The sequence below is a fragment of the Apium graveolens genome, chromosome 2 (genome assembly GCF_009905375.1).
Source record: "Apium graveolens cultivar Ventura chromosome 2, ASM990537v1, whole genome shotgun sequence".
NCBI classification, from domain to species: domain Eukaryota; kingdom Viridiplantae; phylum Streptophyta; class Magnoliopsida; order Apiales; family Apiaceae; genus Apium; species Apium graveolens.
In genome coordinates, this window is record NC_133648.1 from 239,766,899 (window position 1) to 239,780,736 (window position 13,838).

A 13,838-nucleotide genomic window follows, 5' to 3' on the forward strand; every position below is an offset into this window, starting at 1 on the left:
CTTTAACCTGATTTTTTTATTTTAACTTTGAAGTTAATAAAATATTAGTTTATATTACTTATGTGATTCATTTTTTTTTCAGGTTTTGAAATTTTATGTATAACTATGTACTTAGTTACAATCTCGGTCGGACGAAACAACCTGACCCTCTTTTGGTAGATTAAATGCCTTTAAAAATTAAATATGTGGTTAGATTTAAAAAAATGAATTAAGATGATTGGTTTGGCTTTCTATGTTCTTTAAGCCAACCCAACTCAATTTATATTTCAAATTTTGTTCGATTATTTAATATGTGTGTATATGTTATATCTAATTATGCATTGCACACTATATTTTACTTTGAACAACCTGACCCTCTTTTGGTAGATTAAATGCCTTTAAAAATTAAATATGTGGTTAGATTTAAAAAAATGAATTAAGATGATTGGTTTGGCTTTCTATGTTCTTTAAGCCAACTTAACTCAATTTATATTTTAAATTTTGTTCGATTATTTAATATGTGTGTATATGTTATATCTAATTATGCATTGCACACTATATTTTACTTTTATTTATAGGTTTATAATTACATTATACGTACACATATTACTTACAATATAATCTACATTACTAAAATTATATTATTAATCAAAACTAAATATTAGAAATAATATTATAAATTAAAAGTCTTTTATTTTTTGTGCGTAATTTGATATTTAAATTTTGTAAGCTTATTGAACTTATTCAAGCTGATCCAACCCAACACAAACTGAAACATGGTGAGAATGGTTGGGTTATTAATTTATTTTTCATTGGTTGGTTCGATAATTTTTAAAGTATTTCAATAGGCTTGATTTAAAAAGTAAAAAACAATTTCAATCCAACCAACCCGATCTGTGGACACCTAATATATATACATAATTATAAATTAATTATAATTAATCAATCACACACTAAATTTACAAAACATTTATAATTTTAACTTAAAAATTTTAAGATACGTGATATCGCAGAAAGCGGAAATCAGAGTTAATAGGTGCAAACACTGTTAAGGGATTAATCTAGATAATTGGAGATTGATTGAAATGATTAATCGGACACTGATCAAAATCAATCGTTAGTATATATTATTATTTTATTAAGTTTGTTATATTTATCATGTGGCATAACATAGTTATAAGTAATATTTAGTTTTAAGTTATGTTTGCTCGTGCGGGGTGCTTATCTAGATCTTATTTATAAATTTATACATATTTTTAAATTAACTCACATATGTAGGGTAGCATTTCATGGAAAACCCTCTTATATAGAGAACCGTGGAAAATTATTACTTAAAAATATAAAATTTATAATTTATTTCATTTTTCATGTGATTACAAATTTTAATTACCAAGTTAAAAATTCAACTTACATAATTTTTTTATTTAAAAAATCTTTAAAATTTAATGAAAAGGTTTAAAATGGTTATATGGTAGAATCAAAGTGATATCACACTTATCAAAATTGTTTCACTGTAAATTCAATTTTTTTTAATTTTAATTGTTATTTTTTATTATATTCAAATATAATTATTCTAGATTAGCATCAAATCTTATATTTTTTTGAAATAAAATTTTACAATTTGTAATGCGATTCTATAATAAAATCAAGGGTTCTCCACGATTCTGCATATAAGAGTGTTTTTTATTGAGTAATGGCCTACGTATGTAATCATAGATTTTATGAATAAAAAGAAAAAGTAAGAGAACCTTACGCTTGATCTTTACACAATACTAAAGGATTGTTCATCGAGTAATGACCCACATATATAATCATAGATTTTATATATAAAAAAGTAAGAAACCTTATACTTGATTTTTACCCTATACTAATAGGATTGCATCATATGTTTACCTTATACTTCTCGATATTTATCCAATTTATTGTCTAATAATTATACGGCTATTTCGTTAAAATCATACAAGTTTACATATGTACATGTTCTTATCAAAATTAAAAATTACTATAAAAAATTTAGTTAAATTTGAAATATTGTCATTTACCTTATTTTAATTACAAAATTATTTTAATACATGTCTCAGTTCGTTCGAGAAATTATTTTAATTTATAAATAGACCCATGCCTTGCACGGTTTTGAGGCTAGTTTATAATAGAATCCATTAATTAATGTAAATGATAACAATTCGTTTTCTTCTGAAGCTATTGCATGAATTATATTTAGGTAAAAAACAAAGGTAAGAATATTTTTTTATACTAAAACAAAATAACATTAATATTAGAACCCCTAAGAACCAAAATTTATAATTCATACTCCCTCTGTCCCAAAATAAGTGTCGCTTTGACTTTTGATACGTATTTTGAGGTGTAAAAAAAAGTAATTTTGTACATTTTTTTTATAATTTTTTTAAATAAAAATATAAATATAAATTTTTAATTCAGGAAAAAAAATTGAAAAAAAATATATGTAAATATGTTTTTTTAGTTCCTTAAAAAACGTGTCAAAAGTCAACTAGTTATTCTACAGGAGAGAAATGAGTCTGAGGCATGATATTCCTGATATTGATAGAATCTAACTAGTTCCATTGAATATCGCAAATGAGCATCTCCAATATTCTTGCACGTATATTAGCATTAGGAGTGAGCATTTTCCGGTTCGGAACCGAGAACCGAGAACCGAACCGAACCGATAAAAAATTACGGTTTCGGTCCGGTTCTTAACTAATTCGGGTCTGGTTCGGTTCTAAACTTTCTAGAAATTTTGGTTCGGTTCGGTTCGGTTCTTAACATACTAGAACCGTAAGAATCGAACTGAACCGTATATAAATGAATAAATATAAAAATATATATAAATATATGTATATATATTACGTATAATGTTTTCTTATTTATAATATTTTAATAAATTTTAAGAAAAATATGATTTGTATTGTATTACTCGTTTCTTTAAATATTTATGGAGTTTTGAATATTTTTATAAATATTTTTCTTCTTAAATATTAGAAAGTAATCGAATTCAAAATGATCTGCCACTAATAAAAAATTTCTTTTACTAAGTTACCGTTAATACATAATCAAAACTAGTTAAAATTTAAAAAGTTAGAATATAAAATAATATGCAAAATAAATAAATATGAAATAAAAATATAAATTCGGTTCTTTCGGTTCAGAACCGAACCGAATTTTATGGTTCGGTTCCGGTTCGGTTCTTACATATAAACGAGTCTGATTCGGTTCTTAAAATATTTCTATTTCGGTTCTCGGTTCTTTCGGTTCCGGTTCGGTTCTGACCCGTTGCTCACCCCTAATTAGCATATACTGCCTTTGCCCGTGTGAGAGAAAGGAATCAATAATTCACGCTTACACTTTAGGCCTACACTTTAATTGTAATTTTTATTTTTATTTATAATTGTAATATCTCGTAATTTTTAAAATTAGATTGATAATAGAATAATAGAATAAAAAGAGATTAAAATTAGATAAGGATTATGATTTAAAATTTAATTAGAGTAATGAGCTTAATATTTGGATCAGATTCTAATATGGATAACTTGTAGGTTAAGATATAGGGTTTTGTATCATTATAAATACTAACTATTCGTATTCCTCGTTTTTAATATTAAAATTCGCAGGGCTCTTCTCAGTATAAATCAACAGTCTTGTAAAATTCGTAGAAAATTCATCGTAAGTCGGAACTCAATGATCCTGGACTTTTCGGAAATATCTTTTCGTTCTCTACAACTTTCGTGTTTCGTGTTTTTCAAGAAAACGTAGTTTAGAGGGTCAAAATGGCTATATTCAGATCTAGTCATGTTTTGAGGTAAGTTTTCGATCGATTTTGCTAGTGTTTTCAAAATTGTGTTATACGTGTATATTTGATTATCAAAACTTGGGCTAAGTTATTATATATTTGGAAGTATGATGTGTTATAGAATATGTATCGATGTATATGTGTGGTGTCTAGATGATAATTTTGAATCTCTGATGTGTGCCATGATTTGTGAAAATATCGAACAAGAACTTAGGACCGTAGTCACCGGATTGTAATGACAGTTTTCAAAAAATTTATGATCATTATCACCGGGTTTAGTGGTCTTGGCATGGATTATGTATTTTGAATTATTGTTGTTTATGTGGTATGTGTATTGTATGTATCGAATAAGAATAAGAATATGTATTGAAAGTGTTTGTTTTATATATTTATCGTATAGATTATCGTTATTTGTTATATGTGTATACGTTACTTGGCCTACTAGTTGGATTAATTGTTTTCTTGTTGGGCTTTGCCGCTCATCTTTTTAATATTTCAGGTTTTGTCTAAGATTCGAGTTGGATATGATTGGAGTTCGAGGACTTAGGATTGGACTAGAATGACTTTTGGACTTCCACTTTTAACTGCACGTTTGTAATAGTGATCTTTGTAATAGAATTTTGGATTGGTAAATTGTATTTTGTTTTAGTTTTGATTTGGAATTAATAGTTCAGAAGTGCGGGCTGTTACAATAATCTTCTATACATTGATATGATTCCATGGAAATTCCCATGCAGAGGTCTACCAATAATCAAAGTACTAGATCACAAATTATAATCATCACTATTGCTTCTTATTTAGTATATATGAACAATGTTATAAAAATCGGCTGAAAAATTGGTGAAATTCATGATGCCGATATAATTACCACAAATTGCTACATAATATATTTTTTGGAAAACGGGTCAAAAAACAGTCCAGATTCAGAAAAGTCAACGGATTGGCGAACGAAGAGATGTCTAAATAGAGAGGAGAGGGAGGGAGAGAGGAGAAGTGGTGAGATAAAGAGAGAGGTTGAACGAGGAAGAGATGTAGAGCCCAGTTCATGTTATTTATTAGAAGGTGAAAGGAAGAAAAGGGAGGCTATCACGTGAATAAGTCTAATGTTTGTATATTTTAATCAAATAAACACTACGAACTACCCATGGCCGTCACGCTTAACCCTAATTAACTAGCAAATCTATTAAGTAATATTCTTATTTTTCTTTTTATCTGTTAAATACATACATTTATATATATATATACGCATATGCATGTGTATTGTGTGGAGCACAAACTACAAACATATAACATGTATCATTGGGTATAACATTTATGTATATACTTTGATATATAATTATAGTATTTACCCTTTGGTAGTGTATGCAATGGCTAAATCTATATTATTATAATATATATAAATGTATGTATAATTGTATATATTAAGGGGGCGTTTGGATGTATTGCAGGAATGAGAATCAAAAATGGAAATGGGGTTAATGGTAATGAGAATGAAACGGAAATCCAAGGGGCATGATGGGTTGATTTTCCCATCAAAAGTGAATGTGGTTCCCATTCCCAATCGCTAAATTGTTAATCCAAACACTATCACTTGGGTTTAAAGTTCCGATTCCCGTTGATCGGACACATTAACCATCAACCAAACACCCCTAAATATACCCAATTTATATTGAGAAATGTATAATCCGCCTAATGACCGTCTAGGCGGGCGCCTAACCAATTTATATAGTGAAATGTATAATCCCTTTGGTACGGTGTATTAAAAGTTATTCAATACAGTAGTGAAAGCTGCTGAATGAGTAAGTCGTGTACCTCATACATGGAGTCCATCAACATGCTGTCTAACAAGGACCTCAAACCACGAGCACCCATTTTTTTGGTTATTGCTTTTCAAGCTATCAATCTCAAAACACCTTTTATGAAATGCAGATTCACCTGAGGAATAACTACATATAAGTGATAAAGTTGCATTTTATTGATGAGAAATTAGTAATACCAATAATATAAGGAATTTATTTAGGCTTAAGTTTATGTGAACTTAATATACTTAAAACACAACAAAAGCATGAAATTAGTAATATACTAACTTACTTACTTACTCCATTCCTTTTAAACATCTTTTTGTACTGCAGTAAACCAGTTTTTGGTACCGTTAACACAAAATGATGATGCCAGCGAAGACAGATAAAGCAAGGTCTCTCTAGCAAATACATTATTTAAGTTAAAAAGAATATGAATGACTTATACAAGCATAAACTCTATTACAGGTGATTTAAAATCTAATATAGCAATTTTATGAAACACTTTGCCATGAAATTATGTGAGAGATACTTAGATTGAACAAGCACATTTTGTTTATGTGTGTGGACCAAATCATAGGCGTTTCAGACATTCACCAATAATAACCTGAACCAGTAATCCTCAGTAAGAGCTGACAAGTTAACAAGAATGGGAAATCGCCCAATAAATTCATGTATCAGACCATAGGCGATAAAATCACTTCATAACTTTCGACCTGCCAACCATGATATTTTGCACAGAATACAACTATTGTCATCAAGCTGTAAATAGATGTATCTGATTCTGTCTTCGTGTATGCTTAAACATATAGATATATGTACTCTACCAAGTCGGAAATAAGTGATCTTACAGTGTCCGCTCGCGTAACACTAGCAGTCCTCATATTTGCACGAACTGTTGCACCAAATCCAATAGAAGAATCCTGTCGCCAGGTTAGCATGCAGAAGACTTCAAGTTTCAGAAGAAAAAAAACACATGGGTGAAGAGGAGATACAGCTTTGCAATATAGTGACACAAAGAACTTTTCACTTTGCCCAGTCCATAATTTTCAACAAATAAAGCAATGGTGGAGTAAAAGTTTTGAAGATTTCTAGGTCACAAAAAAGAACCTTATTGTTATTAGACATTTTCCATTAAGAATAGGGGTATAAAATTGAGACCTTATACTAGTACAAGTTTAAAAACAAAAATTGCTAGGGCAAAAGGTCAATGCAGCAAGAGAAGAAAACCAACTAGACTGGAACAAACCGGAGAAATGTATACAATAGTATCATGACCTTTCAGAGATGGTTTTCTCAAAGTCTATGAAGGCAACGCCACAGATAAAGAGAATATCTTTGGTGTCAATCTGTTAAAGAAACCAACATATTTGATTTAGAGAAAAATACATACGTTAATAAGAGCGCAAAAAATCAGAGGCGAATGATACAGTCCTATCCTACAGTTTCATTAATCAAAACCAGCAAAATATAGACTTTGCCCTTGCTGCGATTACATCATATGAATGATATTAAACTAAGTACACTTTTGAGAGGAGAGAGGGAGTCAAAAAAATTTCTTATTTTTTAATGTAAAGATAAGTTAAAGAAGCTTTTGAGAAGTGAGGTAACCAAGATTTCTTAGGCCCAGGGATTTCTGTCCTTTACTGGGTGATACATATACAAAGAAATGAGTAAATATGAGGCTTGCCATGTAATCAAGGGACAGAGACGGTCACATGGCATTATACATTTTCAAAAATGACTGTGCAAGTGTAACACACATGCGGACTTCATTGCTTCTGCGTTATAGATATAAGTAGACTTGACACTAATACAAACAGAGATATCAAAAGCACCTAAACGTATGAAGGTTCTGTAATCCTAAGGATACAAGATTATTTTTCAAGGCTTTACTCATTCATTATTACCTGTATATTGTTGCCTCTTGGATGCTTCCGAGCTTCCTTTTTTGGTACAATGACTATTTGAACAGAGATGGCATCATAGATCAATAAATATATTATTTTACCTTACAAGAGATATATATAGAAACTTATATAACAATAGAACCGTGTTATGCATAGACGATAATCAATTACTATTCCACCAAACACATGGATAACATATATAGAACAGAGTAAAACGTGGAAATGCATTCAAAAATTACCAATTAACCTAGAGCTGTATTAAAATACCATGGAACTTTGAATTTAAATTCTGACAGTTGAGATCTATAGAAGAGGTTGTTTAAGCACAAGATGTCAGGAACTCAGTTTTGTACTTTTATATATTTGAACGTGTTTTGGTGTTTTTGATGTTTATAAGTGCAGAAATGAAATAAACAAGTAAAAGACAGTAGATATAAGCTAAATATGATAGTGAGAAAGAGAATTGAGAGAGAGTATATCAGAGATAAAGGGAGGGAGGGAGAGAGCGAGAGAGGGGGAGCGAGAGAGAGAGAGAGAGAGAGAGGGAGGGAGGGAGGGAGGGAGGGAGGGAGAGGGAGAGAGCAAGAGAGCGAGAGTGCGAGAGAGAGGGGGTGGAATTGAATCACTTTTTCATTCAGCATGATAGAAATGTTACACTGACTTGGTATTTATGGGCTAAGTCTTGTAACTAACTCTGAAAAGACATTAATGCCCTTACTGGCCTATAGTACTAGTAAGACACAAATCTTATACACTACTAGCTAGTGCTTATTACTATTAGTATATGCTATTCCTGACACAAGACTACAGAAGTAACATATAAACAGCTACTAACAAGATAATATAACTGCTAAAAGTTTATGGAGAGAATCATTGACGCAATTTAATTTTTGTATATGAACCAATTACTTAATGATTTGAACCGGAGAGCATGTTCAATATTTGATGCACAAAACACTCAAATGGTAGTAGGTAACAAATAATCAACCAAGATGCGACAGATCCACGAGAAAACATGATTGATTCGATTAAATATTAAATATTAAATATTTATATAAACATAATATTTATAATAAAAAAATTAAAATAATAGACGCGGGCAAAGTAATTTGAAGCTCGAGCTCGGCTTGATAAAGAATTCGAATAGCTCGAGTCGAGCTCGAGCTTGGCTCGATTATTACCAATCCGAATTCGAATATTTTACGAGTCGAGCTCAAATAGCTCATGAACAGTTTGACTCGTCTCATTTACACCCGTGACGCTAGCTACAAGGCTGAACTTGACCATGTAAAGAACAATTACTAAACATTTAGGGATAATCTCTGGGAATCACCTCCTAACTAAACACGAGTAACTTGATTAATATAATATAACATGAACAGGTCTGGTAAAAAAATTACAGGTAGGAGCTTGTATACTCTACATCTTCTCAACATATCCTGCCTGCAAAAGAACCAACACGCTAAGATTCAATATTCTAATAACGAATTAAAACTCACACTGCACCACTAGTAGGAATGTGTAATATGCTTGCAAAATTGTAAAGGGCCGTTGAACTTTTGAAAGATTTCCTGTTCTCTACAGATTTCAGCTTGACCTTCTTTCTTAAAACTATTGCGTATTTAATCATATTTAAAAATTTCACATCAGAACATATTTCTCAAAGTCAATTCTTTTCAACAATCTACCAAACTGGATATTCTACAGTTAAACATCAAAAAATTACTTCCAGAAACGAAAACAGTGTGAGTATAATACAATTATGGAGCTAAAACAGAATCTTAAACTTTAAGAACATAATGGTTCACCGCGTGACAAACCACCAAGACATGACCTAATCAAGAGAGAAGGAGCAAACACCTACTTTTAATAGAAGTTATTAATTATTAGTTTGCCTGAGTAAGAGTAGTGTCCTTCAAACACCACAAGTAAATAAAGAATCTAACAGAAATTGAAAGAAAATATACCTATATCCAAACTGCAGTGGTTATAAAACATCTATTACATCAAATAAAAGTGTAGTCCATGAACAAAACAATCAAAGATCAGAATACATTTACTGGAATACATCAGAATTATCTGAAGTTAACAATACGTCAGAATTAAAAACCATTTACTGGAATACATTTGTACAGCAACTGATTTAAATAAAGCATACTAATCATCTTAAGTAAATAGCCAAGAAATTACCAATTTCTACAAACATTAGTTAATTGTTTAGGGCATGCCAACTTCACCCCAACAAAGAAAACTAAACAAAAACAAAGATTTATCTTACCAAATAACAAGGATTTGGCAATCATAAACCAGGGGATACAAGATAGTTTTCCTCCACATGAGTGAAAAATTGAGAATCAAGATCTGAGCCAGCCTTCTTCTACCTCGTGATCTTCATATGCCATCTTGCTTATTCAATGCGGCTGCCTATAGGGAAGGTTTTTTTTTGGGGGGATGAATTAGTTGAATTAGTATTAGGTTTATTACATATAAGAATAACAAAGTGCCAGAATGAAAAAAAAATCATTACTTACAAGCAAAAGCCGTCAAAAAGAGTACATGCAGCTGACTCGCGGAACACGTGGGAAAAACAACCCACAACAAAAGAAAACAAGCGATCAGAAGGAGGATCCTCCTTGGACACCCTTAAAAGGGTAAAATGAATATGTGTGCAAATGTTATCAGATGTAATGGACGACCGGGACGGCGTGTGTAGAAGATTATGCCATACCACACAAAACAAATCTTCGCGAATATGAAGCAATAACATGGGATACTCTCCAAAGTCATGAAATGGTGGCTCGTGGTGTAGACCGATAAAAGGGCCTTCCCAGAATTCCTTGGTTTTCCAGTTATACGAACAAATGTAGCCGGACCTTTTGGATGCCTTTAACCAGTAGATAGAGTCCTGCTCGGGTACAGGAACGGGATGACCAACAATATGGAGGGAGTTGTGGAACAAAACTCTTCCGGGGTCAGAGAAAGACTCCCATGAATCCGTGGCGACATTATACAAAGAAATGGAATCATGGCCAGTGGGCGGATTTAAAGAAAAGAAACAGGCGTGAGACATAAGTAGAATATGTTTTTCACCATATTTGCCAAGGAAGGGAGCCACAAACAAACGGGAATCCCCAATCCTATTAGGGAAAGGGGGATCTTGAATGGGAGAACATAAACCCGTGGCGGGGTTAAACACTTCAGCAAACGGGGCATACGACGAGGAAGCAGCATGTCCGCCAAACAGAAAAATTTGACCCCCAACAGCAACAATCTTGGGACAGTACCTAGGAGTGAGTAGTTGTGGAGGCAGAGTATGTTCTGTTCTAAGTGGATCGGAGAAATCAAACGACCCCATCCGATGACTAGTATTGTTTTTACAATCAAGAGACAGAACAGGAGCATAGTTACTGGGTCGTTCAAGCATTGGAGGCCCAATTACTTGAGAGTTTAGAGCACGAACATCACCATCAAAATCTTTATCACCACCAGCAAAGTATAAAGTAGAGCCAATACAAGCAAATGGACAAAATAAAAGTGGATACTTACAATCAATAAAGTCACCAGGATCAGCCTCTTGTTTATAAAAGTTGACGATATCATCATCGTGCGAATGAATGAAGCAGCTACGATCATTATATTTTATTCGCAAATTCTTTGGTGGAATAGCTTTGAACCAAAAACACTTGCCGTCGGCCATTCTTATAAGCCTAACTGCGATGCTCAATCCTCCACAACTTTCACTCCGACTCGCCTCCATCTTCCTTTCTTCTCCTTTTTGGGGGTTGGGGGTTATTTATTATGTTAGGGTTCAATATCAAAACCACATATGGGTATGCATGGGTATCCCCCTCAGTTCATAAGTAATCGCTTTATATCTGATTTAATGACCGTTTGTCCAATCTTAAAAAACTCACTTAGGACTTAAACGTCAAATATTAAAATAAGTAATATATGACTTAAACGGAATAAAAGACTTTAGACGATAATAAATAGTTGTACGATGACCGGACTTATTATAATATTTATAATTTTATTATTTTATAAAAATAAATTTAACTTATAAGTTTATAAGTTATAAATTTAACTTATAAGTTTATAAGTTATAAATTTAACTTATAAGTTGGGTCGACAAACTAAAAATCAAAAATAAGTTGAGAAAAAATATATCATTATTAACATTTAACTTGTCAGCTTATAAATTGTAAATTTAACTTATGAGTTGGGTCGATAAACACTTGTCTAAACTGTTAGTGTTACGGGTTTATAAGCCAATAATGTGGCTTATAAGATTTTCCAAGTAGACCCTCAATCTACACCTTATTATTTTACTTTGGCACGAAAATTTCTTAATTATAAACATCTTTTCAACTAAAACGCTTTATTAATTCAATAAAAATTATTAATATAATATTAAAAATAATAATTCAAATTCGCTACAAAATAATATAATATTAAAAATAATACGTGCATCACCAGAATTTTAAACACTAAACGTATAAAATCTCAACCGTATTTTAGGATCAAACAAAGTATCAAAAAATATGTGCAAAATATTGTAAAAAAATATATTTCAACATATCGGTCGGTAACGCATGCTTCACGGGGTTGATCTTAAAAATAATATCAAGTTATAATTTGTATAAAATTATATTTCAGAATAATCCGTGCGAAATACATATTAAAATAAATAAATGCTGCTAAATTATATAGTTAAAAAAAATCAATATCAAGTGTAATAATAAAATTTCACTGTATTCTTTTTTTACTAATATGACTTATAAATTTAGTTATAGTTCTAGTTATGCACTTCATTATTTTACTTGTTATATTAAACTAACATGTTAACTTTCATTAATACGAATATTTAAAAATAAACCGATGCTTGGATGAACACTAAAAAATAGAAATTAATGTGAAAATAAAGTTTACATAGAGTATAAGTCAATTCGTATTAATTGAGATTTGATTATATAAAATTTGAAAAAAAGTAATATAATTTTTCTAGTGAGTACCATGATTAAGTAATTTTTAAAAAAACCCTAGCCCCTTCTCTCTCTTCTTTCTCCCAGTTGAGTAGCCGTCTCAAAAAATTCGTGAGGGGCTTCCATCGATTTTCATCAATGGAAAGCCCCAATCCTTTTCTTTCTTGTTCGTTTTTCTTGATTAAGTTTTTATTTTCCTTCAATAAATTTTCAATTTATTTGGGTTTTGTTTGATCTCTTTTTAATTGTGAGAGTTTACTTTTCGTTTCGAGTTCTCATGTTGTTCATCATGTCCAAGATTGCAGATATGCGAGATTTCTATTGTAATGATTCAATGATAAAGGTTTTTATGGTGATGTATCTATGGTCGATTGCTCAAAACAACAATTGAAGGATTACAATATGTACATATTTATTCAAAAAATTGTTTGGTTTGGTTGCCTATCCAAGATGGAAGGATTCAACGGCGATATGATTATGCGTTTATTCAATTTTGATTATATATGTAGATGTCGTATGACTTTTTATTAATGAATTATATTCCTTTTCAAAAAAAAGAATTAGTAATTTTGTGTTCTAATATAACATGGTTTCGCTTAATAGTATAGAAAGTTGATAACACGTGCGAAGCAGATTAAAATATCAAACTAGTATTTTGTTAGGTAATGAATAACACACAGAGGGGGGGTGAATGTGTTTTAGGTATTTTTATGCTTTTCTTGATTTATGAATGGTGGTGAACAAAGTAAAATAAATCTTGCAGTGAGATGTGTTAATATTGAAAGTAGGCAGTTAACAATAAAGAACACAGATCTTCAAAACTCACTTAATTTTATATTAAAATTAAGAATGTCTTGCTACAAAATTTTTAGGCTCTTTGATAAAGAGCTTAACTGCTTCCTTGAGAGAATTACAAGAATTTTTCTGATCTAAATTATTACTTCTAACAAAGGACCGGTGTTAACTTTATATGATGGTTAACTACTGGTTTAAACATTGTGTAATAAGACATGCTATTCACTTTAGTAAACTGTCACTTATAATTCCATTTTAGGAAAAGTATATCTTCCATTTCTGGATTAGCATATCTTTGCATACTGTGTTAACTTTGATCTTCCTTTTTCAATTAATCTTCACCCTTGATCTTGCACACTCTTCAAGCTGCTTTTTATAGACTTGTCAATCCAACTGGTTGAATTATTTGTTGATTGTTAATCTTGGATATTGAACTAATCCGTACTTTGTACTTTGAGTTTAACCTCGAGATCTCCAGTCTGTTACATAGAGAACTTGACATCTCGATAAGTATATTGGCTTATCGAGATATCTAATTACTCTATAGTTGATTAACTTGTAGAAG

At 31.1% G+C, this 13,838-nt stretch overlaps 1 protein-coding gene across 2 annotated transcripts; it reads right to left on the reverse strand.

Moving 5' to 3' along the window:
• Positions 1 to 7,496: 7,496 nt before the first annotated feature.
• Positions 7,497 to 11,314, reverse strand: LOC141706211 (uncharacterized). 2 transcript variants are annotated; one of them, XR_012568706.1, is made up of 4 exons: positions 10,028 to 11,314; positions 9,775 to 9,920; positions 8,897 to 8,939; positions 7,497 to 7,549 (listed from the first exon to the last, which is right to left on the reverse strand). XR_012568706.1 is itself a non-coding variant. In XM_074509026.1 (2 exons), the coding sequence occupies exons 1-2, from the start codon at positions 11,251 to 11,253 to the stop codon at positions 9,908 to 9,910; spliced, it is 1,239 nt and encodes a 412-aa protein (XP_074365127.1). In that variant the 5' UTR covers positions 11,254 to 11,314; the 3' UTR covers positions 9,535 to 9,907. The 2 variants fall into 2 exon arrangements, 1 of the variants encoding a protein (XP_074365127.1); XM_074509026.1 differs by lacking the exons at positions 7,497 to 7,549; positions 8,897 to 8,939 and having other exon boundaries at positions 9,535 to 9,920.
• Positions 11,315 to 13,838: the final 2,524 nt, after the last annotated feature.